The 27609-nt window shown below is 38.9% G+C and overlaps 1 protein-coding gene across 1 annotated transcript in view; it reads left to right on the forward strand.

Moving 5' to 3' along the window:
• The window catches only part of ASXL2 (ASXL transcriptional regulator 2), a 128212-nt gene that overhangs the window by 35257 nt on the left and 65346 nt on the right, over positions 1–27609 (forward strand). The window contains exons 2-3 of the mRNA XM_054989076.1: positions 17884–17966; positions 18515–18517. Of these exons, the coding sequence (XP_054845051.1) occupies positions 17884–17966; positions 18515–18517 (86 nt within the window). The remainder of the gene's footprint in view (positions 1–17883; positions 17967–18514; positions 18518–27609) is intronic.

Here is a 27609-nt window from a genome sequence, read left to right on the forward strand (position 1 = left end):
GGAGAAGACAAATGAATTAATTACCAGGTCATGTTAAAATGTGGAGCTGGGATGTTAAAGAGACGATCTCTCTCTCTCTCTCTCTCTCTCTCTCTCTCTCTCTCTCTCTCTCTCTCTCACACACACACACACACACACACACACACACACACACAGAGGAAATTAAATAGACTATATTAGACCAAATAGAGCTTTCCCCATATATGCGCTGGAGGACACTCCGATCAGAGGACAAACAGCTGTTGGTGGTCCCTGGCCCCAAGGAGGCTCGCCTAGCCTCGACTAGAGCCAGGGCCTTTTCGGTCCTGGCTCCCACCTGGTGAAATACTTTGTCTGCTGAAATCAGGGCCCAGCAGGACTTACTATCCTTCCAACGGGCCTGCAAGACAGAGTTGTTCCGCCAGGCATATGGCTGAGGTTGGGCCTCCGCCGGCCTGAAAAAAGGGGTGTATAAAATCTTAACCCTCCCTGTGAAGGCTGTCCACCATCCTATTTTAAATGTGTATGGATTTTTATTGTATTTTAATATGTTGTTTTTATTGTATTTTGTATTTTAATATGTTGTTATCCGCCCTGAGCCCGCTCACTGGGAGGGCGGAATAGAAATTTGAAATAAATAAATAAAATAAGCTGATTGATGTGAAAAGTGAAGTGTTGTAGGGGAAAAACTGTAATGATTAACAATATGAGTTAGCTCTCCTTTTTAGTTCACTTTGTATAGGCCATTCTAGGCTTTTATTAGTTTTATGTATTTTTTTCTTTTCTGTTTTTCTTTTTTAATTTTTCCACAATAAAATAAATTTAAACCAGAAAAAGGAAGAAATATTATAAGGATAATGCTGTCATAAATGTAATACTTTAACATATGGGATTAAATTAAAAATAAACTGCCACCAAGATTCTCACCCTTAGTTGTTATTAGTGATATGATTGACGAAATTAGCCTGGAATTTCTACCTTTGAGAAGGTTTGAGCTTTCAGTATTTGGTGACTATAGAGACTTGGTAATTAACAATCAAGCACTCCTGTATAGTGATAATAAAAGTATTTTAAAGCCTAGCATTTCAGTGTTTGAATATCTCCAAGTTAGAGGCTACCTTTGCAAATTGATACAAAAAAGAGCTATTTTAAGGCCTACAAGAGAGTTCAAGGAATTGCTTTTAGCAGATGATAAAGGTTTCATTTCCAGTATGTATTCTTGTTCATTGAAAATGATGCTTAAACTTGATTTTGAATTTTTGTAGTAGATGGCAAAAAATATAGAAACGTGGAAATTTACAGTTTGCCTCTCTTTTAGGTTAAATCTGCTGAAATTGATTTATAGGTGGCATTTAACTCCTTTGAGGCTGGCAAACATCTGTAAGACTGGTACCAGTGATTGCTGGTTCTGTAAAGAACACAAGACAGCTTTTTCACATATGGTGGACGTGTATACGTGCCTCCAGTTATTGGAAGCATGTGGTGAAAATTATATCAATTGAACTGGGAAAATAAATCCCCTATAAACCAGAGGCGCTTTTGCTGAATTATCTATGTCATATGTGTAGAGATCAGCAAATGATTACACATAATTACTGCTGCCAGACTGGTTTTTGCCAGGCAATGGAAACAAAAAAATATTCCTAAAATGCACGATTGGTTGTTGAAAATAAAGGAGATCTATACTTTAGTGAAATTAACCATTGATCAGAAAAATAGAGATACTTATAGAGTAGATCATTTATGGTCAATAGCGATACAAAGAATGGAAATGACAGTTGTATAATTGGAAATAGTATTGATATTGTCAGTTGAAGGTAAAGGGTTTTATATGTCCATAGAGACAGGATGGAAGGGGATTTAGATCAGCAGTGCATCTTGTAAATATTTTGTGTTTGTTCTTTTTTATATATCTCTATAATCTGTTCATTTTAATAAAATATTTTTTTTAAAAAACAAGTTTTGGGGAGAAATAGGAAGTATATACAATACCTTCCTATCAAATCAAAACTACTTTTACTGATTGAGCAGCATAAAATGCAGTATTCATAATATGGCATATAAAATTGTATTATATGTCATATTTATAGAATTTTATTTTCTATGAAATTGCAAGTATATACTTAATGCTTGAAAGGGAGGTGCAAACTGCTGTACCCTATGCTTGTCATGGCATGTTTATCTTTAATATTTGCCATCTTAGAAGAAGAGGACAAAGTTAAAAGTAGAGAACAAATAATTCAATTTTTCTCATGGAAAAATTGCCAAAAGCTGTCAGACTTTTTCCTGCTATACATTGAGTGTGAAAAATCATGCCTTAAGAAGCATTTTACTTACTCTAAAAGAGAAAATATTCCATAGGAGTTTCTTTTGGGTGTTTCCCCATATTTTCCAATTTTTCATTTGAAAAAATTGAAAAAGGGCCGAAGGTGGGAGAACATGGAGAGAAGATTCTTTTCCTGGGCTCTCCCATCTCTAATCCAGTGTGGGTGGATTTTTTCCATTACCCCCCTTCATGCCTTCACTTTTCCACCCCACCCCTCCACGTCCCACTTTCAGCTAGATTTGAATATGGAAATCCAACTCTGGTGGCGGTCAGATCTGTTCTGTGCCATGGAGCTTCTTCATTAACCTTGTTTCAATTGACATATTGCCATTAACCTGCCTCACAGAGCCAGATCAGGGCCTGTTGCTGTTTGGTAACCAGAGAACTTCTGTTTGGTAAATGTTTGCTGCCTAGATTTGGCTTCTGGTAATGCCACAATCATTTTAGGTACTTGAAATGTTAATATGCCTTATGTGTCTTTCATCATAATTTCTTAAGACCAAATGTGTCCAGTTCTTGTTCTTTCAGTGTCAACTGATTAGCTTTCTGAACCATTTATCATCTTAATTCTCCTCTGAATCCTGCTGTGTGACTGCATTGATATGTGCCTCTTGCTGTAGACAGTATGCTTGTGTGAGTCATAGAATGGAGCACCCCACTATGTGATTAAACGTTTGGACTCCTTTAGTATGGAGTTGTGTGCTTAATGGAACTGAGATACCAAGAAACTTTAAGATCTCAGCACAATGGACAGGGCCAGCAGTAAAAACCAATTACTGCCGCTTTCTTGCTACTGCTCTGCAAGGTGGTGTATTTGTGCAGAACATAGAAACAGTGCTCTGGAGGGGAAACAAGGAGTTGAAAACTGGCCCCAACTCTGGCCCCCAAGGAGGGGTGTGTGCCACTTTGCGCAGATGGCAAAGCAGAGTTGAAAGGTGTAGGGAGTAGTAGCTGTGACAAGGGGTGGCAGAGCACCATGGGCCAAAGGCCTTCCATATTGCCTAATTCCAGGTAAATGCTTGCCTTCTACTCCAACATACTCAGACATTTTTGACATGCCAGAAGCAAAACAGGTACTGCCTGCTTTCAGTGGAGATTAATTTGATGGATTAAGAGTCAGAGCCAAACTGAATAACCTTTTGGATATATATGGAGTTGTTGTAGCATAGTGGGTAAGTAATTGAGCTGCAATTCAGCACTTTGTTGGTTCAAATCTCACTACTGCCATGAAATCACCAGGTGGCCTTGGGTAAGCCACTCCTCTTAGTCTCAGCTCCCCAGCTGCATTGTGGAAATAACAACACTGACCTTGTTCACCACTCCGAGTGGACACTTACCTGTCCAGAAGAGTAGTATGTAAATGATCTGTTGTTGTTGTCGTTGTCATTGTCGTTGTCATGTAGCAGGAATCTTTAATTATCAGTTTGCCCTTCCCCTAACCTCTGTATAGTTCAATATATGGTTTAACTAGAGGATTTGATCTAACTAGTGAATTTGCAAGTCAGACAAACCTGGCCGTAATCTAAATGTCACATTTTTATCTTGTCCTTCCTCCAATAAGCACATGTGGTTCTCCTTCTCCATTTTATTCTCATAACACCCTTGTGAGTTAGGTCAGGATTAATGTGTGACTGGCCCAAGCTCATACAGTGAGCATCATAACTTAAGTTTTTTGAAACTGGGTCTCCTCAGTTCTGTGCCAATACTCTAACCACTGTGTAATACTGTGCATGTGTGTGTCTTATATATGTGTCTTTGTCAAATGATTCAGCGGAGTAGAAAGGGAATGTAAATGGGATGATGATGACTAATTACAATTAAAAGAAGGTTGGGTTTTACTAGACATGGGCCAACATGGGCCTGATTTTCTCAAATCCATTCTGGGAATTCAAAAAAGTCTCACCCTCCCCCTTCTGTGGGGGTGTAACAGAATGCTTATCTACATCTCATTAAGACTTCCAATTGCTCAGAGTAAAAATTTTGTCTTATATTCTGAGCAGCATTCAAACCTTGAAATGAGACCTGAAAACAGCTTTCACTCTTTTTAGAGAAACTGTCAGTACAAAATAATTTATAGAGTTCTTGCAGCACTCTCCCCAGCAGGACACAAAGACTTCTCTAAAGAGTTTAATTATTTCCTTTATTAAAATAAACTCTTGTCTTAATAAATCAAGAATCAATATCAAAATATAAATGCGTATTAAGATAAAATCTACAGTGATGGAAAAGATAAAAGCAACGACAACAAGAATTAAGCGTCTTAACATTTCTCTTTTTTTTTTTTTGAAAATTTTTTTATTGGGTTAGAGCATTATTATTTTTACATTACATTCAATTTTCCCCTAATTTTTCGTTTCTAACCCCCTCCCTTTCCCCCCCTTTTGTTGACTTCCAACAGCTTTCCCACCCTCTGTCCCTTTTCCCTTACTTCTATAAAATTCATCTGTCTAAAACAAATATACATTCTCCATTATATTAAGCAGTACATCTTTAACTCCTTTACTTATTATACACCCAAACCGTACGTCTTTAGATAACCAATTTATCCCATTTTCCAGTTTTGAATATTTCTATATATCATAAACCTATACATCGTAAACCATAAAAATTTCCTACATTTAAATCAAACAATTTGATTTATTCTCTATATATTACTCATTTCATCTTTTTATGGTAATTCTATCTAACTTATCACATAATCAATCAATTTAACTCTTCTATGCATTCAGTTTGGTGCATATAAATCTTATCAAAGAAAGAAAATATTGTTAGTTACTCCATCCTCATGTTTAAACCTTATCATTAATTATTCTCTATCAATATTCTATCACTTAATCTTTACATATCTATATATATCTCGATCAATTAATCTAACTGCTTATAAATTCACATTTCTCTTCCTCCCCCGGTAAAGTCACCCCTCTCTTTTATACTTTTATTATACTTCAGTAGTTCTCAAACTGCCACAGTTTTCCTCCCACCTCCCATTTCTTCTCCAGATATTGTTTCAGCTTCTCCCAGTCTGTGTTAAACTGCCCTGAGTCCAGATCTCTCAGTTTTCTTGTCATCTTGTCCATTTCAGCCATGTACAGCAATTTGTAGATCCAATCTTCAATAGTTGGCACTTCTTGTACTTTCCATTTCTGCGCATACAAAAGTCTAGCTGCTGCAGTCATATAAAATATCATCGTCCTATGATGGGCTGGAATTCCCTCCATTCCCAAGTTTAGCAGCAGGAGTTCTGGGTTCTTATTTATTTGAAACTGTAAAATTTCACTCATTTCTCTTATTATTTCCCCCCAGAACTGCCTAGCTACCTCACACGACCACCACATATGATAGAGGGAGCCCTCATGTTTCTTACATTTCCAGCATTTGTTAGATGTATTCAAATTCCCTAGCGCAATCTTCTTTGGTGTCATGTACCAACGATAGATCATTTTGAAAATGTTCTCTTTAATATTAATACATGTCGTTGTCTTCATTGTAGTTTTCCACAAGTATTCCCATGCCTCCATTGTTATTTCTTTATTAAAGTTTATAGCCCATTTCACCATCTGTGTTTTAACTATCTCATCCTCAGTATACCATTTCAACAGTACTTGATATACCTTGGATATTCTTTTCTTATCTTCTTTAAGAAGGGTCTGCTCTAGTTCCGAGTTCTCTGTTCGTATGCCCCCTTTTGCAAAGTCCGAGTTGTATAAGTCTCTAATCTGTCTATACTGAAACCAATCATAGTTAGGTGATAGTTCCTCTTGCGTCTTTATTCTAAGTTTAGATACTTCAATCTTAGTTATTTCTTTGTACGTTAAACATTGTTGTTCATTATCCACAGCTCTCGGATCTATCACCTCATATGGAACCACCCACAAGGGGGTTCCTTCTTGTAGGTAAGTTCTGTACTTCTTCCAGATTGTATATAGACTTCTCCTTACAAAATGATGCAGGAACATCGAGTTGACCTTTACTTTGTCATGCCATAGGTATGCGTGCCATCCAAAAATTTTTTTATATCCCTCTAGGGCTAATAGTTTCTTATTCTTTAATGTCATCCAGTCTTTTAGCCAAACTAGGCAGATTGCATCATGGTAAAGTCTCAGATTGGGCAGTTGCATTCCGCCTCTCTCCTTTGCATCTTGTAGAACTTTTACTTTCACTCGAGGCTTCTTGCCTGCCCAAACAAAATCTGATATTTTCCTCTGCCATTTTTCAAATTGTTTAGAGTCTCTGATGATTGGTATTGTCTGTAACAAAAACATTACTCTTGGTAACACGTTCATCTTAACTGCTGCAATCCTGCCCAACCATGACAAATTCAGTCTATTCCACTTGATCAAGTCTCTCTCTATCTGAGTCCATAATTTTTCATAATTATTCTTGAACAAATCTATATTTTTTGCAGTCAGCTCAACTCCCAAATATTTCACTTTACTAGTTACTTCACAGTCCGTTGTTTCCATTAACAATTGTTGTTTCTGCTTAGTCATGTTTTTACATAGTATCTTTGACTTCTTTTTGTTAATGAAGAAACCTGCCAAATCACCAAACTCCTTGATCTTATCTATCACTTTTGGCATGTTCTCCAATGGATCTTCTACAATTAACATTATGTCATCTGCAAATGCTCTAACCTTGTATGAATAGTCCTTTATTTTTATTCCTCGTATTTCCTCATCTTGTCGTATTTGTATCATCAGAATCTCCAATACTAAAATGAACAACAATGGAGATAACGGGCAACCTTGTCTTGTTCCTTTACTAATCGTCAATTTCTTAGTCAATTCATCATTCACTACAATTGCTGCAGTCTGGTCTCTATAAATTTCTTTAATTGCTCTGATGAATCTTTCTCCCAATTGTAGCTTTTCCATAGTGGCAAACAAAAAGTCCCAGTTTAAATTGTCAAACGCTTTTTCAGCGTCTACAAAGAAGAAACCAACCTCTTTATCACAACGCTTGTCATAGTATTCAATAGCATTGATCACTGTCCTTAAATTGTCTCTTATTTGTCTGTCCGGCAAAAAGCCTGCTTGTTCTTCCTCTATGACTTCCGAGAGCCACCCCTTCAGTCTCTCCGCCAATATCTTCGCAAAAATTTTGTAATCATTGTTAAGTAATGATATAGGCCTGTAATTTTTCACGTTAGTCAGATCTTGGCCCTCTTTTGGGATCAATGATATATTCGCTTCACTCCAAGTGTCTGGAATTCTTTGATCCCTGAAAACTCCGTTCATCACCTCTTTTAGGAATGGTGCCAGTTCGTTGGCCATTGTCTTATAAAATTTAGCCGTAAGTCCATCTGGCCCTGGCGCCTTTCCTAGATTTGCGGATTGTATTGCCTTACTTATTTCTTCATCAGTTACTTCACTGTTCAACTTGTTTCTCCAAGCTTCCGAAATCTCTGGAAGTTTAGTTTTCTCCAAATATGATGCTATTGATTCTTTGGTTACTTCTTTTTTATTATACAGCTTCGCATAGAATTTATAGAAGGCTCTACTAATGGTAGTCTGCTCCAGGTACGTTTTATTTTCTTCACAGATTTTATTTATTATTTTCTTTTCCCTTTTCTTCTTCAATTGCCATGCCAAATATTTCCCAGGTTTATTAGCACCCTCAAAAGCTTTTTGATTCAGTCTTTTAAGGTTCCACTCCAATTCTTTATTACTCATTGCTGTTAACTGTTCTTGAAGAATTTTGATTTCCTGATGTATTTTCTTTTTCCCTGGTCTCTTTTTTAACTGTACTTCTTTGGCCTTTATTTTCTCCTCAATCTCTTGTCTCTTCTCCTCTTTCTTTTTCCTTGCTCTGCCATTTAAGTCCATTAGTATGCCCCTTACAACCGCCTTGTACGCGTCCCAAACTTTACTGGTTGGTACTTCTTTATTCACGTTGTATTGTATAAAAAACTTAGTCTCTCTTCTCAATGTTTCCATATTCTCACTTTCCTGTAACAAGTCCTCATTTATTCTCCAGGCTTTCCTTTTTCTCCTTTTTCCAAATTTCCACATAATTGGGTTGTGATCTGAGCCTACCATCGGCATTATTTCTACCTCCTTAGTCCATAACGCTAAGTCCTTTGAGGCCCAGATCATATCAATTCTTGATAATGTAAGATGCCTTGCAGAATAAAAAGTAAACTGTCTGGTTTTAGGATATTCTCTCCTCCATACGTCTTCGAGAGTCTCTTGTTGAATCAACTCAAAAAAAAGCTTTGGCAATAGTCCTCTTTTCTTTTGTGCTTTTGTAGTCTTTTTGTCTAGTTCCAAATCTGTCACTCCATTGAAATCTCCAGCAAGAATTATCTGGTCATATACAAGATCGTCTAGGTGCTTCCTTAAGTCCTTAAAGAAGCTTTCCTTTGCACCGTTAGGTGCATAAAGTCCGACTACCAACACTCTCTTTAAATTCCAATTACATTCCACTACTATAAATCTAGCTTCCACATCTCTCATAACAAGTTTTGGCTGCAGCTCCTCTTTTATATACAACACCACTCCTCTTTTTTTCTTGTTGGAAGCCGCTACAAATTCTTTGCCCAATTTTCCAGATTTTAAATATTTTACATCCTGTTTTCTAATATGGGTCTCCTGCAGACAAACAATATCACATTTTTGTTTTAATAGCCAATGAAAAATATTTTTTCTCTTATTCGGTGAGTTTAGTCCATTTACATTCCAAGATAATACTTTACACTCCATATTCATGGTTTTGTTGGTAAGTCTTTTTCATTGTCCTTGATAAATCTCTCCATCTCCCGCTCAGATCTGATGCGTTTTTTTGCCCCTCCAAACTCAAAGGACACTCCTTCCGGTAACTCCCATCTGTATCTGATATTCATGTCCTTCAAAGTCTGAATTAGCACTCTATATTTTTTCCTGTCCAATAACACTGATCTGGGCAGTTCCTTCATTATAATAATCGTCTTGCCATCAATCTCCAATGGATCTTGAAATTGTTTTGTCACAATCCTCTCTTTCATATTTCTAGTTGTAAACTGCACAATCACATCCCTTGGTAGTTTCCTCTGGGTTGCAATTCTCGAGTTCACACGATACGCCACATCTAGGATAGCCACAATCTCCTCCTCCTCCTTCCCCAGGTAATCAGCCAACACCTCAGTCATCTGTTCTTGCGCTGACTTCCCTTCCACTTCTGGCAGACCACAAAAACGAAGCTGCTTCTCCATGTGTTTAGTTTCTGCAACTGACATCCTCCCCTTCACCAGCCTCATCTCTGTTTGTTGCGTGTCTATTAAATTCTCCATCGCGTCTTCTACTGTTTTAACTCTCTGCTGCGTTCCTTGTAATTCACTGCTAATCGTTTCCACGCCTTTTTTCACTTCTGACAGCTCCGACTTTACTGTCTGTGTAACTTCCTTGACCTCTTTAATAAGCTCCAATTTCGTGTCCTTAAGTTCTTTCATCATGTCTATAAGTTTTTTGTCCAAATTTTCTATTGCCGATTGCCACTCTTTTTTCGACATCGTGGGGCTTGCTTTAGCTCGCTCCCACGAATCTGCTCTCTTCCTCAGCTCCGTGGCGTATAATTAAACGTTTTCCTTTTTTTTAAATGTCCCAATCTTTGCCAAAATTAATTTTTTATATCCAAAATGTCGGGCGTCTTTTCTCTATGGTTTCTCTATGTTGTTGTAATCCAAGATGGCCTACTTCCTCTTCCGCTGAAGCCACGACCCTTCCACTTTCAAAGATGGCGATTCCCCACTTCCTGTCCTTTGGCAAGGGCCGCTTCCCTCCAGCCACTCTATTGTTGTTACGCACTTCCTGTCTCCCGTCTTCCCACAGCAGGTCTCGCGATGGTGTCTTTTTCCCACAGCTCCAAAACCACAGGTATTCAAAACAATAGTCCGATTTTTGTAATAACTTCTTTAAACTTAGTCTCTTTTAAAATACAACTCCTGCCGAGTCTTCACCTCCTTTTCACTAGTCTGTTGCAGTTTAAAAATCTACTTTCTTTCCTCTCTGTTTTTGTCAATCTGTCCCGTTTCAAGAGATAGCGATCTTTACCTTCTCTTCAACTTTCTCGGGTTGTAATCGCTGTTTCGATCTTAAATTCTCCTCTCGACTTCCCTCCCCGATCGAAGCTTGGGTATGTAGGTCTTATGCCAGCCGAATTGGCCCCAAAATTGCCGCAGAGATTATAGCCGACCCGTCGCAAGGTGGGACCTCAAGGATCGGGGGGGAGACTCCTTGTGTAGAGCCCCCCCTCGTCCGAGATCTAGCTCACCCTAGGGTCTTGAGCGTTCTTTGCCTGCTCCCCGCCTGAGAGCAGTCGGCCGCGGGTTATTTTCACCCCTCCGGCCGGTTAAAACGGCAATCCGGTCAGCTCCACAAATGGAGCTGCGTTAGACCTCCATGAATCCCAAACCGGAAGTCCGTCTTAACATTTCTCAATTAAATCTAAGTTTAAATCAATCAGATTTACTATGAAATGCATTGAAGTTCCCATAATGCACATTACAAAAGTAAGTTTCTCACCTAGATCTTCATGAGATGTCTTTCAGTCAAAACCATGATCTGTTACCTGGATTAGGAAAGGGACGGGTTCCCAATGATGTCTGTGACTAACCCCTCTGTTATCTATAATAGTTTTCCTTTCCTTTACTTAATTCACTCTTCATTTTTTACCTCTTCTTCTCCCCCCCCTCCTACCCTTCCTTTCGGTCTGGTACCCATTGTGGTATATAAATAGGGTGTTAAATGGGCTGCATGACTGGTTAATTGCGGGGTTTTTTTAGCTTCCCCTACTTGTACTTGAGATATGAATTATTCTAACGGGGAGCCCCTCTCAATCTTTTCTTGGGTTCTTACATATATATTTTTTTAAAAAAATAAAAAAAGATATGTATAGGTGGGGCTTCCTCATTGGTGTGCCTTGGGGATTATGTGCAATAGAGATGATTTGAAATTATGCAATCAGGATGCCATCCCGGTCCTGACTTTTTAAGGAAGTAGACCCCATATATAGATGTGGTTCTTTTCAGGATCAGAGCTCAATGAAACGGTTCGATAAATGCGTTTACTTTAATTGTTTTAGGATGGATGGGATCCATTTATGATGATAGTATTTATTATCTTAGGAATGACCTCCCTGTTACCTTTCAATGGACTTTGCATTGACTCTGTATTTGAATGGTTTCTTTCACGTCCTAAGACTATGTTGCAATTGAAATAGTGAGTATTAATCAGTGTATTTGTATACTAGATTTGTTATTTGTTGTTGTGGCATTGTCTATGATGGATTTTTAACAAATTATAGGTTGGTGGCCTGATGAAGGATTTGTCCTGAAACGAGCCAAATTAGATTGGACCGGTAAGCTCGTTGCCACTCAGCGTTTTTTTGATGTCTTCAACCAGTTCCTACGGACCTCGGGACATCACGAATCAACAGCGACATGACTAAAGACAGAACCACTTACCAGTTGGATGTTTGAAGATAATTATTGGAACTTTTTCTTGCTCCCAATGGTTGTTGTACCAAATTGTTATTCACTGTTGTAATTTCTATTGTAAATTTGTACATAGGGCAATATATCTTTTGGCTTGCTTCCTTTGTTGTTTTTGGTGCAGCTTTATTGAGGAAGCTTCTTCCCTTTTGTTGTCATTATTTTTAATTGGCTGTCAGAAATGAAAGAGCACCTATGTAGTTATACAATATGCTAGAAAAAACTACAGTAACGTTCATACAGAGTTCATTAGAATACACTTGTAGCACTAAGTACAATGTGCTCTGCATTGTGACAGGAGCATGAGGAAATCTAGATGTTGGTCAGGGCTTCTTATGTAACAGGGAGGGCCTGTAGGTCAGTGCTTTCCATGTAGAAGAAGGGTCCTCAATATGGTGCCTGTGGGCACAATTGTGCTTGCTGACACTTGTCCTGGTGCCCGCCAAGTGATTTTTAGAAAGTGGGTGGGGCCAGGTGGGACTTTTGTCCAGCAGGACTTCTTATTGGCCATTGGAGGTTTGATTGGCTGTGCAGATTTTTAAAAACATTGCTTTGGCAGATGCTGCTTCCACAGCATAAAGATCTTCATTGTGTGACTGAAGGTAAGCTGTAGCAGCCATTTTGTTGCTGGCTCCATCTCCTGCAGTAGCCGTTTTATGGCAGCCATTTTGTTGCTGCGCCTGCCACACTGTATCAGAATTCCAAATGTATCTGCATTCTCAAAAAGGGTGGGGAGTGCTGATGTAGAAGATACCAGGTTTGATCCCTGGCATCTCTTGTCAGAAGAGGGTCTTGCACAACAAGACTGGGAAGGGCTTCTCTTATCTAGAGAGCTGTTGGCGGTTAAGAATAGATAATACCAGGCTACATGGACCAGCTATCTGACTCAGTGTAAGGTACTTTCATATATCCACTGTAAAGGGATATCCAGGGATTTCAAGGATTAATGAAATGAGGTAAAAAAAGTCTGACTGGCAACATAACAGGAATGGATGAACTGAGACAAGGATGATTCAGCATAAACATTTTTTTCTTCCTCCAGATCACAGGATTGGGGGCCAACTAGCCTATCTTAGCATAGCATCGCACCATTGGGGAAAAGTGTGAACATTTTTCACATGGGTAAAGAAAAGGAGCTAATTGTTGTAGTCTCTAGCTCTTATAGACCTGCCAGATTGGCAGGTGTAAGAGTTCTAGGAAACTGAATGTGACTTCTAAATGTTTATAACAGAAGGTTGCTTGCTTGTATAGTGCTCATGATCTTGTTTAACTGGAGTGAGTGTGCCAGTACTTCAATATGTTGCCCAGTCAGTGATGTCTAATTATTTCTGTTACACGTTTGAGATAGCTTCTTTTGGCTTTCTGTGGATTTCTAAAATGAAAAACTCTTAAATGGCCTAAGAAAGGTGGAGGTGGGTTGGAAGAAGAGAGAATGCACAGAATGTTCTTTGCAAATCAGTACGTGTGAAAAAAGTGGACAGAAAGTGTTCTGAAAGTGTATAAATCCTTCTTGACCTTGATGAAAGAGGTATGAGTAACTCCAGAAGAATTATATATAACTGTAGAGGAGAATGATGAAGGCTAATGGAGCAAGCACAGCGATCACCACATTTTTTTCCTGAATGCCCAGGCTGTGGAATCAACCAGGGGAGACAGCAAAGCTGTTGAAAGATAACAATGAAAATTAATCGGTAGGTAATGTTCAGGCACATGCCTTTGCTCTTTAGGAATGCATCTGAAAGCCAGCTCTTTTGAGTATGTGTTCTGAAATGGAGAAAAAAAGCAGAAATTTAGGAAAGGGGAAGGAAGATAATGAAGCCCTAAGCAAAGAACAAGATTTTCTGAATGAGTGTGTGTGTGTGGGGGGGGGGGTGATGGGGAATATTAAGTAAAGCAATACTGCTTTAGCTATAATTGATAATTTAGCTATAATTTTAGCTATAAAATGCAATTGTGGGGTGGATTTGCTTCAATCTTTGGGTTGTTTGGGGAGATTCTTGTTAATCAGAAGCTGTTGGATATTAGTGGTAAATGGTTATTCTTATTATTTTAATACAGGCCACTTAATGTGTGCATGTGTGGATATATATAAATATGTAGACTGTTTTCTCTGATGTCTCGAACTGTACAAAGCAATTGCAGTCTCAGAGAACAAAGCATTAATTGGGAAAGTGAGCTTCTGTTGCCTGTTTGGTGTCTGAAACCATAGAGTTCATTGTTTTCATGTCTGATCATATGTGCTCCCACTTTGACAGGCAGATACCTGTAACTTTTATATCTTATCGGTTGAATTATTTGAAGAGTTGTAACATAAACAGGTCTTGGATCTCAAATCTTGGCAGAGCATGTGTGGTATAATCCAATACTTTCTTGATGGCAGCTATGTGTTTAGGCTGTGTTTTGCCTGCATCTTACCTTCTGCCAGATCAGCAGAAAAGTTAACATTTCCAGTGACTAGTTTGGCTCTTGCGGTCTCTGTATTAATGGCGTGAATTCCACATGTTGTACCAGCCATTTTGATCTGGCAACGGAATTCTGGAATTTATTGAGAAGCCAGCTGTTGTAGGATAAGAACGTGCTGCCTTAGTCATTCAGACCTTTGTATTCTCTGCTGTGAATTTTTGCTCGACAGAGCCTTGTATGATGGAAATACAGTGCCATTGTGTAAAAGGGACAGAGCTGGCAGTTCCATCTGCAGTGCCTTTTAGCACCTGTTCAAACAGTCTATTAAAAAAACCCTCTAGTCACTTTCCGCTGCTGAAAGAAGCAAGGTTAACATTCATATCCTTTTACTCTTAACCAATATGGAAATCTGAGGGCTTGCTGGAACCATTTAGCACACTGGATCTAATTGCTTGGCTGTTTTCATTCTCACATGAGCCATGATTATCAGCTGTGAGGGCCTGGTGTGCTACAAGAAGACACCTGCAGAGCAGATTCAAGGAAGAGAGCCAAGTCTTGCATTGCAAATGAAGGCAAAAATAAAATGAAAATTATGAAGCACTTTTAAAAAGACCATAGAAATAAAAGATACAGACTTAAATTTGGTGTAGAAATTGGGATTTCAGTAGTAACTGCTCACATTCCATCTCTACAATTGAAAAAGTATAAGGCCCCCAAAATGCCATTGGACTTTGTGGAGATGGTCATGCAGTTCTATGGCGCGTATTTATTTTTATGCAATTTATATCCCACCTTTCTGTCCTCATCAGGGCCACCACGGTAGCTGATAAATTAAAAATATAATAAAATCACCTGAAATGTTAAATCAACCGAAAACACACATTATTAAAACCAGAGCTAAAATCAACATAAAAACAAAAATTAAATCATAGAGCAGGAAGGAGGGATCACTGACGGAATGACAGACCAAACAAAGTCACCACCTGCTGGCAGGAAATAGTGACAAAAGGGACAGACAAGTCATCTTGAGGAGAGAGTTCCTCAACCGAGAAGGCCCTCTCCTGAGTTGTCACCTGCCTAATCTCAGAATGTGGGGTACCTGAAGCAGGGCCTTTAGAACATGACTGTAGTTTTTGGACTTACCTTGAGGTAAATTGATCCTAAGCCATATAGGGCTTTAAAGGTTAACAGCAGCACCTTGAATTGTGCCCAGAAACAAATTGGGAACCTGTGTAGTTAGGCCAAGAACCAGAGTAACATAGTTCCCGTGTAGGCAGTGTCCCAGAGAGGATCTCCTGCTGAACAGAGTCACCCATCTAGTACGCTGTACCTGTTCTGCCTAGTTGCTGCATCTCTTTGCTATGCTCCTACAAGATAATGGGAGCAAGATCTCGCAATATCCCAATTTTGAGCTATTGTGCTCCAGGGATGGCAGACTTACCCACTGCCTCCCCTTTTTTACTACACTTCAGATAGTGACACTGAATGGATGTGGGGCATTTCCAGACTTAGAGCATTTAAAATATAAGAAAGCTTAATAAGTGAACAAAAAGAACATGCATGTTGTGAAAACAGGCAGGCCTCTTTCCCTGCACTCAGAACTTACCTAAATTAAATGTACTTAGGACAGGCTAGCTTTACTGGAAGTCACAGTAGTTTAAAGTTCAGCATTACCTTAGTTGTCATGTTTGGGAGTTCTCCCCATTGTCCCTGGCTGAGGGGCAAGATGGAGTTCCTAGGTAAAAGCTTAATCTTGCATGGAATGTGGCTCCCTGATCAGAAGCTGTAGAAGAGAGCTTTTCCCTCCTATCCTGTATTTAAACAACCACCGTCTTTCTGCTTCTCCCCTTGGGGTGACCATCCTCTTCCAAAGGAAGAGTTTACAGTCTGTTTCCCTTTCTGTTCCTGGGGGTCAGCTTCCGGCAGGATGTGGGGAGATGAACTATTGTCCTGCCTGGCCAAAATCATTAGCAAAACCAAGAGCTTGGAATGTTCTGTGCTTGAAGCTTGATAGCTCTTTCACCCACCTCCTTTCTGTCACCTTCTAGTTTCCAGATGAATTCCTGCTCATGGACAGAATTTAGTCCCAATGATTGAAATATTTGGATAAATTCTTGAGTGAAGGGCATTTCTTCACAGGTCTTGTGCTTTAAAACGAAACATTTCTATGATACCTTGGCTGTTTTAAAAATAACAAAACAAGTGTAAGGGCTGAATCTTATTAGAGCAGAAAAAACATGCTATTGATGTTCAAGGTTCTGCTTTCTGTTACTCAAAGGAAGTTTCTCATAGTACCTCTCTTACTTGTCTCAACCTGTGGGCTTGGAACATGTATCATTTTTTAAATATGCCATATGGTCCTATTCTGTAGGCAGCCTGTGGGACACTTCTCCCCTCCCCTCCTCAAATAAAACCAACAGAATAAAATTTCAGCTGAAGTGTAAAATACTGTAAAAATCATAAGGCCCTTTAGGCATAGTGAATCGATATGTCTGGTATGATATTATCTGCTTTTTTTCTTGCCCTATCCTCTTTCTTTTCCTTCCTTGCAATATGGGAATCACTGACACTAGCATAGGTCAGTTTAATATTCATTTTGCTGAAGGAAATAAGAGCTTGTCATTCTTTCCTTGCACCCTGGAAAAGAAAACTCCACAGCTGTTTGCTTGCTTGCCAAGTTATGTACATCTTGCAAACCAGTACAGTACAGCTGTATTTAGAGGACTATCCAGGAGATCATAGCTGTCTGAGCTCTCAGATTGACTGGGACCAAATGGACTGGGCATATCTTAAGGATCACATGAACCTTCCTAATACATAAGGTCTTCTGCCGAGGATGTCCTGTTGTGTGTCCTGCCTTCAGAAGTTAGGTTGCTGGCTACTGAAGAAAGGGGCTTGGGACTTTTGCCATGCCTTGTCCATACACCCACAGACCGGAAGGAGACAAAGCACATACACATTTGGGATGGTGTGCAACTGGCAAGGTGTTCCCTGGTAATGGCTCCCTTCCATACTGGAGGTGATCTTCTACCATGGAAGGAAGGTACTTTGCCTAAGGTGAAACATGCTGCTGAGATATACTCCCAAGTTTGGCTTCCAGTGATTCTATACTTGGTGCATCACTTCAAATTAATATCTAGCTTTATTTTATAAAGCCTACTGTGTCTGTCATTATCTTTGCTAGGTGCTAGAGACAGTTTTGAATGACAGCTGGATCTTATGTTTTCTATTACTGGTTCCATATGTAGGTCCAAATAGACAGGTGAACAGAGAGGCTTTAAAAATGGGTGAAACAGTGATTGGGAGGAGGTGTACAGCACTGGGAAACACTTGTGGGCAAGCTGATCATTTACACAAGAGGCAGGCTTCACTTGAGCTGAGCAGGAACCAGATTGTTGATGCTTAATACCAACATGTTGCAGAACAGCTTTTAATTTACATTTACTTTTAAAGGGAAAACTGATGGGAGCTGGGTGGAGCTGTTTGGAATGATTTTTCCCTAAGGTATGGTGGAGTACTTACAGCTGAACAAGTACATGGTGGGCATTTCAGGAAATCGGTGAAATTGGGAGAAATAGTGGGACATGGTGATCTCTAAATACGAAAACAGTAGAAAGGAGAGTGAAGGGCATCTAGCAGGCAGTAAGCAAAGAAGCCAGTAAAGAACACTTTTTAAAAATGTTCTCTTGATTTGTGGTTTTTTTGCCAGGTTCTAGAGAAAAATCCCAATACACCTATGAGCCATAAAGAGATCCTTCAGGTTATCCAGAAGGAAGGACTGAAAGAGATCAGGTGAGTGTTTAATTGAACAATCATTTCAAGCTTTATCAACCTATAGTCCACCTGTATCTAGTATGCATCTCATAGTTCCTGTTGTCTGATTCAGTCCCTCCTTTGAGTTATAGTCCCGTCTTGGTCAAGAGCCCTATCTGCCCACTTAACAACCGCTCTAACATTATCCATTGGAGTTCTCTTCAAACGTCAATCAAGCACTTGGCTTTGGCACTACTCACAGTTACCTCTGTGGGGACCAAACACCTGCTCATTCTCTTCACTTTAGCACTGTGAGAAGATATGCTTATTGTTGGGGATATCCTGTGTTTTCCCTCGACTAAGTAAGGGAATATTATATGCTGTATTGGGAGAGATGCTTAATAGCAGGAAGAAGCTGCTTTGATGTAAATACAGACAGAATTGCAATCACTCATGCAACCACTCAGACTTAGTTGTGTGACTATATCAGTAAGCATGTTCAAATTTAGGGTGTTTCTTCAATGTGTCACTAGAAGTTTGGCTTATATCACTAAGCTAGATTGCAAGTCTTTACTGCTATTAGCAAGAAGGTTAGTTTTCAGATGAACATAAGAGTGCTGAAGCTCCAGCCTATCAGAGCTGTCAACATCAGTGAACTAGCATGAATAACAAAACTGCTAGGAGAGGGCATAATATTTCCCAAAAGCTTCTTTTCATGCGAAAACATGATTAGAGACATTTGACCCAGCCCTTGCTCATTGTGCTTTTTATTATAATATATGGTGATAGGAGCCATTTCTATTCTTAGAAAAGTGGTATAGTGGGGAGGGGGCGGCGGTGAGAAGACCCAGGATTGAATCCCTCCTTGCCATGAAACTTACCAGGTCACCTTCTCTCAGCCTAACTTACTTCAAAGGGTTGTTAAGATAAAAAGGAGGCACAGAGAACCACATACACACCCATTAACTTCTTGGAGGACAGGTGAGATACAAAGTATATAAATAGATAAATATTTTACAACTGCTGTGTTGGAAACCTCATTAGAAAGGCATGAGACTGTAGTACGGCGTAGAAGTGTGCACCCCCCAAAAATGCTCAGTTGTTACCCGAAACCTGAAGTGGCAAGCCACTTGGATTCGGATATTTAAATCGCTCCGTAAAGATTCGGAGTGTATCGAAGTGAGGGGGGAAGCTTTACCCAAGCCCCCCCCCCAACTCAGCCCCTCCACCCCCTGACCCCCCCCCCTTTACTAGAGGCAGCTGGCATGACCAGCTGGGCAGCAAGATGGTGTGTTGCATCTGCTGCCGCAGCGGCCAGCTGGGAGGTATGGCAAACAAAACAAAGTCTTTACCTGCTGGCAGAAGACAACAATTGAGGAAGACAGATGCATCTCCCTAGGACGGAAATTCTGAAGTCCTGGTGGGAGAACAAAGAAGGCCCTTTCTCAAGTTGCCACCCTTCTTGCTTCAGGTAGTGTTGGTGGGGCAGCTGAAGCAGGACCTCCAAAGATGACCAGAGTGGGCGGATAGGTTCATATGGGAAAAGGCTGGCCCCATACTGTATGAGGTTTTAAAGGTTAATACCAGCACCTTGAATTGAGCCAGGAAGCAAATTCGGAGCCAGAGTAGATGGAACACTCATGGAGTGATATGGTCCCCGTGATCCACTCCAATCAGCAATTTGGTCACAGTATTCTGTGCCAACTGTAGCTTCTGGACTGTCTTCAAGGGCAGCCCCACATGTAGCACATTACATTAATTTAATCTAGTTGTTACCCGGGCATGTACTGCAGTGTCAGGATCTTTCCTCCCCAAGAGGGATGCAGCTGGCTCCCCACTTGACACTAGTGAAAAGCACCCCTGGCAATTGCTGCCCCCTGTTTATCCAACAGCAACACTCCCAAGCTACGAATCCTTTCCTTTGAGGGAATGCAGTCCCATCCATACTCCATTGTGGGTCAAACCTCTCCCTTGCTAGTAGCATCTCCATTTTACTAGGATTAAGTTTGTTAGCACTCATTCATTCCAAAACTGCCTCCAGGCACCTGTTCAGTTTCCACAGCCTTCTTGGGATCTGTTGGAAGTGTGAAATAGAGCTGAGGGTTATCCACATATTACTGGCAGTTCAGCCCGTATCTCTGGATGATCTCTCCCTGCAGCTTCATACAGATGTTGAAAAGCATGGAAGACCAGATAGAACCCAGCGGGATTCCAAAGGCCAGAGCCAAGGGGTGGAGCAGCAGCCTCCCAGTAGCACACTCTGAAATCTGCCTTTGAAGTAGGACCAAAACCACTGCAGAACAGTGCCTCATAGTCCCAACCCCAAAAGATGGTCTGGAAGGATAATATGATTTATGATATAAAAAGTTGCTGAGAGGTCCAGGAGAAGTAACCGGGTTGCACTTCTCTTGTTTGCCTCCCAGCACCAGTCATTCACCTGGGTGACCATTTGAGTCCCATAACCAGGCTTGAAACCAGATTGGAACAGACCCAAACAATTTTAAATCTCTCGGATGACTTTCCCCCCTAATAAGCTCAAAAGACCTTACTGCTTTCAAGATTGCTTTTCGTGCACTCTTTTCCTACATGGGAAGCTGCCAGTTTTGAAGCCTGCAAGAGTCCAGTGTACTCATGCTGCATCTGTTATGGCTGTGAAAATGCACACCTGGTCCAGTTCCTTAACTGTAACAACTTACTGGCAAATACTGCAGTTTCTGCAGGCAACAGTCTGCTATAGAATACCTGATTCAGTTGGGAATTCCAGTTCATAAAGCCTTCATGAGATAAGAACATCTGATGTTGGAGGGGTTTTATATATTTTGATACCACTACTTGGAAGTATAGAATCATCAAAGTCCTATGTGGATTTGGACTGAGAACATTTCCTTATGTTGATACAAAACTTTTGAAAAACTGTATGCCAGGTTTTCATCTACACTACCCCATTGTGTGTATGTTTTTGATTGGGAAAAGGCTGTGTTTCAAGGTGATTGTTCTCTGTGAAGACTAATGAAATTGCTTCAGCACTGCAGCCTACAACTGCTGCTGTTTGGAAGATTTCCAAATATGCTAGCTGTCTTCCAGTACGTGGCTTACTGAAAGACATCTATTTGCAAGTCCTTCAGGACATATAATGATGAGCTGTACTAAATGATTATAAATGTTCTCAGACTACAAGTGTCTGCACTTTGCCAATGTCATGTCTTACATTGTGGTCTAAAAATTAAATGAAACAGAATGTTGATGGAGATTTAGGGTCAGTATTAGTCCTACCCAGGGCTTTTTTTCTGGGAAAAGAGGTGGTAGAACTCCGTGGGTTGCCAGTACAGGGGGCAACTCTTGGTGGGAGGTGGTGCCCCTGGTACCACATGTGCACGTGCAAAGTGCGTGCATGCTCCCAAGACCAATGACATCATTTTGCATCAGCTGGAACAAGGGGGAGTTTTTAAATCGCCCTCAGGAAAAATGGTCACATGGCTGGTGGCCCCGCACCCTGATCTCCAGACAGAGGGGAGTTTAGATTGCCCTCCGCGCCACTCCAGCGGCGGCACGGAGGGCAATGTAAACTCCCCTCTGTCTGGAGATCAGGGGGCAGGGCCACCAGTCATGTGACCATTTTCAAGAGGTTCCGGAACTCCATTCCACCGCGTTCCAGCTGAAAAAAAGCCCTGGTCCTACCATCTACAATACCATTAAAAGTGAAATATCCAAAGGCATTAAATATTTCTTTAAAGTGCTGGTTTGTTCCAACCTGAAAGTACCTCTCTATTTCTAATTTGGTTGTTGGGGGTTTTCCGGGCTGTATTGCCGTGGTCTTGCCAAGACCACGGCAATACAGCCCGGAAAACCCCCAACAACCATCGTTCTCCGGCCGTGAAAGCCTTCGACAATATTTCTAATTTGTTGGTGCACAAAGAAACTTTGCTGTGTGTAGCCTGTTTGCAGAAGTATACAACCACACAACTTGTTGTTAGATATACAGGGAACACTGATTTAATCCTGAATGGTACAGTAGCAAGAGTGTGAATGCTCAAACAGTAATACTCCCATGATGATCAAATGCATCTTTTAATATGCATTTGAAAGTTATACTGGTTCAACTGAGATTTGGAAATGGGATCCATCCTTATCAGTACCTGCTGAATGTGAAAGTCCTTATTGGAGTGTGTGCACCTTACATTGTTCCTGATTTGTGTATTGCTCAAGTGATCATGGGTTTCCCTGATACTCTTCAAATTCCTCTGCACTTTCAACCAGCTGATCATCATGTGAGCTTAGCTTCATTTCTGGGTGAAGATATCAGTTGTCATGCTTTTTTAATGTTTATAAGTGATTGGCTGATCGGTTTCTAATTGCTGCTGACAGAAGAAAGGTTTGTGTCCACTGAATAGCAATTTGAAGATGGTTGCATGCAATGTGATTGAGTGTGGCAGGCCTTGGAAGCTGCTATGCTACAGACTTCTACTTTTCCTACCTACGTGGGAAAAACTTCTCTGTATGAAGAACTATGCAGCCTGTCAAGTGTAGTGATTCCTTGCTTAGGCGTTTCACTGCCTGTGCTATGAAGTTCTAATGTACAGACCTGTGATTTTTTTTGCATGTTATGCAACATGTTTTGAAGTAGGAAGAGCATGCAGATTTTCAGTTTGGTACTTACAAGCACCCCTCCCCTAGTCAGCTTTACCAAATAAATGGTGAGTCCAATATTTGTTGAAGCCAGAATGCGGAAAAGAGATTTCTTGGCTGCTACAGAGCAGAGGGAGGGTCTCCTTATGCATTTTCTGGCTATTGATGCAAGCCTGTTGCCTGTACTCCTTCTCCACCTCCTGCTGTTTTGACAGCAGCCTTGGCACTGATGCTGCAGAGGTGGGCATCATTTCCCTGTTTTAAAGAGGGCCCTTTATGTAAAATCAATCTACTTTCTTACACCCACCTTTACCTCCAACCTTACTTACATGAATAAGTTGGGATAACCCCAGGATTTTCCCTGCATAAAATTTTCCACTCCAATGTTATTCAAGGGTAATCATTTAAAGACTTAGTGCAAAATGATGCTGTTTACCCCCAGGATAGTATTTCACATGATTGTCCTAAAGCAGAGTTGAGTGTCATATCCCCCACCCCTGCAACTTGATTTTTTTAGTATTTTTTTATTTTATTAAAACAAAAAGGAAGTACAGAAGAAAAAGGGGGGGGGAAGGGGACAAACAAGACAAATATAAAGCTGTGTGCTACAAAGATTGTTAAAATAGAGTACAAAAATCATAACCTTTGTTGATATTAGAATAGTAATTAAAATAATAATTAAGCCTGATTAGTATATAGTTTTCCGCATATACCACACATGCAGAGTTCAAACATATTTCTGCTCATTATTTTAATGATAAAAAACTCATTATTTTGTCATTGCTCCAACTTATCCTTTCCATTTTTTTTAACAATAACAGTTATTAACAATAACATTGCTTATTACTTAATGTAACTGATTATCATAGCCTTTAAGAGTATTGATAGTATTGAAGATTCTGACCTATTTCTACTCCTTATCTTAAAAAATAAAAAAAACCTTATTTCCCGTTTTTCATTACCTTTTATTTATATTTTATTTAACAATAACAATGTTGACTTTTTGCCAATATCTTGGTATTATACAGACCATTCTACCAATTATCTTTATACAACTAATTACCTTATAATCAAACTATAAAATGTATCAATATACAATCATTTTCAGATTTACAGGACTAAGACATCTTATAATTATTATTTGTTATAAGCAAAATATTTCCCCATTTCTCTTCAAATTCTTTAATTGGCCTTCTATTTATGTAATTTGGCAATTTTGCAATCACCGTGTATTCTGACATTTTGTCCTTCCAACGTTCCCTGGTTGAGCATCCTCCTCCTTTCCATTTACTCTCCATTACCACTCTTGTTGCCGTCAGTTTGGTGTAGTGGGTAAGAGCGTGGGACTCTAATATGGAGAGCCGAGTTTGATTCCCCACTCCTCCACTTGAAGCCTGCTGGGTGACCTTGGGCTAGTCACGGCTCTTTGGAGCTCTCTCAGCCCCACCCACTTCACAGGGTGTTTTGTTGTGGGGATAATAATAACGTACTTTGTAAACCACTCTGAGCGGGCATTAAGTAGTCCTGAAGGGTGGTATATAAATCAAAGGTTATTATTATATTATTATGTTATTAAAATAGTTCATGTAGTGTTCTATCAACATTATCTGGTATTATTCCCAACAACATAGTCTGGGGTTTCATAGCAAAGTTAATTTCCAAAATCTTCTGAATCTCTTCATGTATATCTTTTCAGAATTTTTTACTTTTTTACATGTCCACCACATATGATAGAAAGAACCATCTACTTCCTTACACTTCCAACATGACCCTACATATTTCTTATCCATGTTTTCAATATCTTTTGGTGTAATGTACCATCTAAAGAACATCTTATACCAATTTTCTCTTAGTATTTGGCTTGCTGTAAATTTTATGCCCTTAATCCATAAGTTTTCCCACTGTTGAAATGTTATATCTTCTCCAAAATTTTGCATCCATTTTATCATACAGGTTTTAACTTGTTCTGTTTCTGTGTTATATTGAAGTTTGGCCCAAAATATGATTCTTACTCCGCATAATTGTTTTCTCAAAATCAGTAAGATCCCTCAATTGGCCTCTGTAATCCTCGAGAATTTCCTTTAATCTGGAGATCGCTTGGAGGTATATCAGCATTGTATTTTCTTTCCTTCATCGCACATTTCTTGCCATGATTTTATCTTTCCTTGAGAGTTAATCATATCTTGAAAAAGTCATTCACTTTTCTCTGATTCTTATCACAGAAGACCTCAATTGGTGACATTATTGGTGATATCAGAGGGTTTATCCTCATTCTTACCGAGTCCCAGATTTGAATCAAGATGTCTCTTACCACTTGACTATTATGTAGTGTCCTTGCTCTTCTCTTCACCCAAAAATAATTATGTAAGCCTTCAGGTAAATCAGCCGCTTCTAGTCGTATTCATCTGTCCTTTGGGTTTTTAATCCAGTCTGTGATCCCAGGCCGGCTGCTTTATAATATATCTTGATCTTTGGGACCGCCAATCCTCCTCTTCTTTTTCCATCTTGTAATACCTTAAATCTTACTCTCCTTTTTTTGTCATTCCAGATAAATTGATTTATCTGTTTTTGCCAGCTTTGGAGTGTCTTATCTTTTATATTGATTGGTAACATTTGAAATAAAAAGTTAATTTTCGGTAAAATATTCATTTTTATTGTAGAAATTCTTCCTATCCAAGACAGTTTTAACTTTGACCACCTTTCAAGATCTTTTTGAATCCTCTTCCATAATACTTCATAATTATCTTTAAATAACGTTTCCTTTCAGACTATCCCTTGGTTTAATTATTTGCAGATTTCCCATATGGCAAATCAAATACACTTGTCAAAAATATTAAACAAACCCAAAACAGATTTTGAAAAAACTCTAGAACTTTCAGGAAGGAAAAAAGGACTTATTTCATAAATGTATAATATTCTGTTACAAATAGAAAATTTAAAAAGTATCTTATTTATCCAAATGGGAAAAAGACTGGGGCATTGCTATAACACCAGACCAATGGTCAACAGTTTGGTCATCAAAACTTTTCAATAGCCTGGTAATAAATACCAAACTACAAACTTTCAAAATTATAATGCATTGGCATTATACTACTTATAGATTATCCGTAATAACAAAAAATATTCTCCATATTGTTGGAGACAGTGTGGGGAATTGTAAGAAAATAGGCATCTACTGGGAAGAAATCTTGAACAACACACAACAAATCACTTGGTGTGAAATCCCCCCTCAACCTCAATTAATCTTTTGGGAATTATGGCAAGACATAAACATTCTGTCAATAAGGAAGGATTTAATCTCAAATCTTTTAAGTGCAGCTAAGACTGCAATCTTAGCAAATTGGAATGCAAAGAGAGTACCGTCACTTGATCAGTGGTATGCCAAAATTTGGGACCAATTAATCATTGAAAAAAATTACAAACTTCAGTACTCAAATGAAAGCAGCAAAACTACATGTTTGTTTGAAAAGTGGATGCCTTTTATTGAATTTATTATGGAAAATGACATAAAACCATCTAACAAATTATACAAAATAATATAGGACTCATAAAAATAAATGGTTATTTAATCAGTAACGTCAATTTGTTAGACTGGAAAACAGTAAGTCAGCAATTAAGGACTTTATATCTATTGGAATAGTCATAATGGTAAGGTTTAATATATAGATAAAACGTTTATTGTGATTGGAAGTATTGTTTCTTTATGTTTTTTGAAAAATGTTTAATAAAAATAATAAAAAGGTGGGAGGCGCTAAGTATGTCTAGTATATAATAATGGGACTTAACAGTTGCAATTTTTATTGCTATGTGGATAAATATAGAAAAATTAAGTTTTTGTGCACTCTGTATTCTAAGAACTCTTGTAGCGATAAGTCGCAAAATCTTCTTGACCTTATTAACCTTTCTCTCCCCCCTTCTTTCTTTTTGTATCCGTTTTTTACTTTGATAAAATAAAATTTAAAAAAAATATAAAAAATAATGTTTCATTTTGACCAGTTATATTTATGCTCAAATATTTCACTCGATTTATTGCTATTTTCTTCTTTTTGCCTAATTAAAAATTTGAGGGGATTATTTTAATTTTTTTCCTATTAACTTTAAATACTCCCAAATTTCCAAAACTCACAAGATGTTCCATAACATGTTGTAATGTCTCATGTAGATTCAAAATCGTCAAAACAACATCATCTGTGTAGCATTTCAATTTAAATTCTTCGTCATCCACTTTCAAACCTTTAATTTTGGTGTCTTGTCTTAGCTTTGAAGCAAAGATTTCCATTGCTAAAATGAATAATTGTGATGACAGTGGACAGCCTTGTCTAGTGCCCTTTTTGATTTGTAATTCTTCTGTTAATACTAGATTAATTAGGATCTTAGCCTTTTGCTTTGTATAAATTCCTTGTATCCAGTTCTCAAATTTGGAGCCACAATTTAAGTTCTGTACTACTTTTTGTAAGAAGATCCAAGAGAGGTTGTCAAATGCTTTTTCAGCGTCCAAAAAGATGAATGCAGTCTTACATCTTTCCCCCCCACTAATTCCATTGCATCAATTACAAATTGAACATTTTCCTTCATATCTCTCTGAGACAAAGCCCATCTGATCTGGATGTATTATACTTGTTATGCATTTTCTAAGCCTTTCCACCTATATAGTAAACAATTTGTAATCCACATGTAATACAGAGATCAGTCTATATGATTGAGGCAGCTTTGGGTCATTTCCTTCTTTATGAATCAGCGTTATATAGGCCTCTTGCCACGTTGGAGGTAAAATCTTATCTTCAGTTATTTTATTCATCACTTTTTGAAGTGGTAATATCGGTTCTTCTTCCAAGCATTTGTAATACATAGCTGTTAGTCCATCTGGGCCTGGACCCTTAACGTTTTTTTTTCATTTTTCTTATTGCTTGTGAGATCTCTTGTACTGTAATATTATGATTCATCAGCTCCTTATCTTTTGATTTAACCTTTGGAATTAGCGTATCTTTAATATAATCTTCCATTCCTTGTTCTTTGGGGATTTCTTTCTTGTATAATTTAGAAAAGAAGGAAATAA

Source organism: Eublepharis macularius, chromosome 1 (assembly GCF_028583425.1).
Source record: "Eublepharis macularius isolate TG4126 chromosome 1, MPM_Emac_v1.0, whole genome shotgun sequence".
Lineage (NCBI taxonomy): Eukaryota > Metazoa > Chordata > Lepidosauria > Squamata > Eublepharidae > Eublepharis > Eublepharis macularius.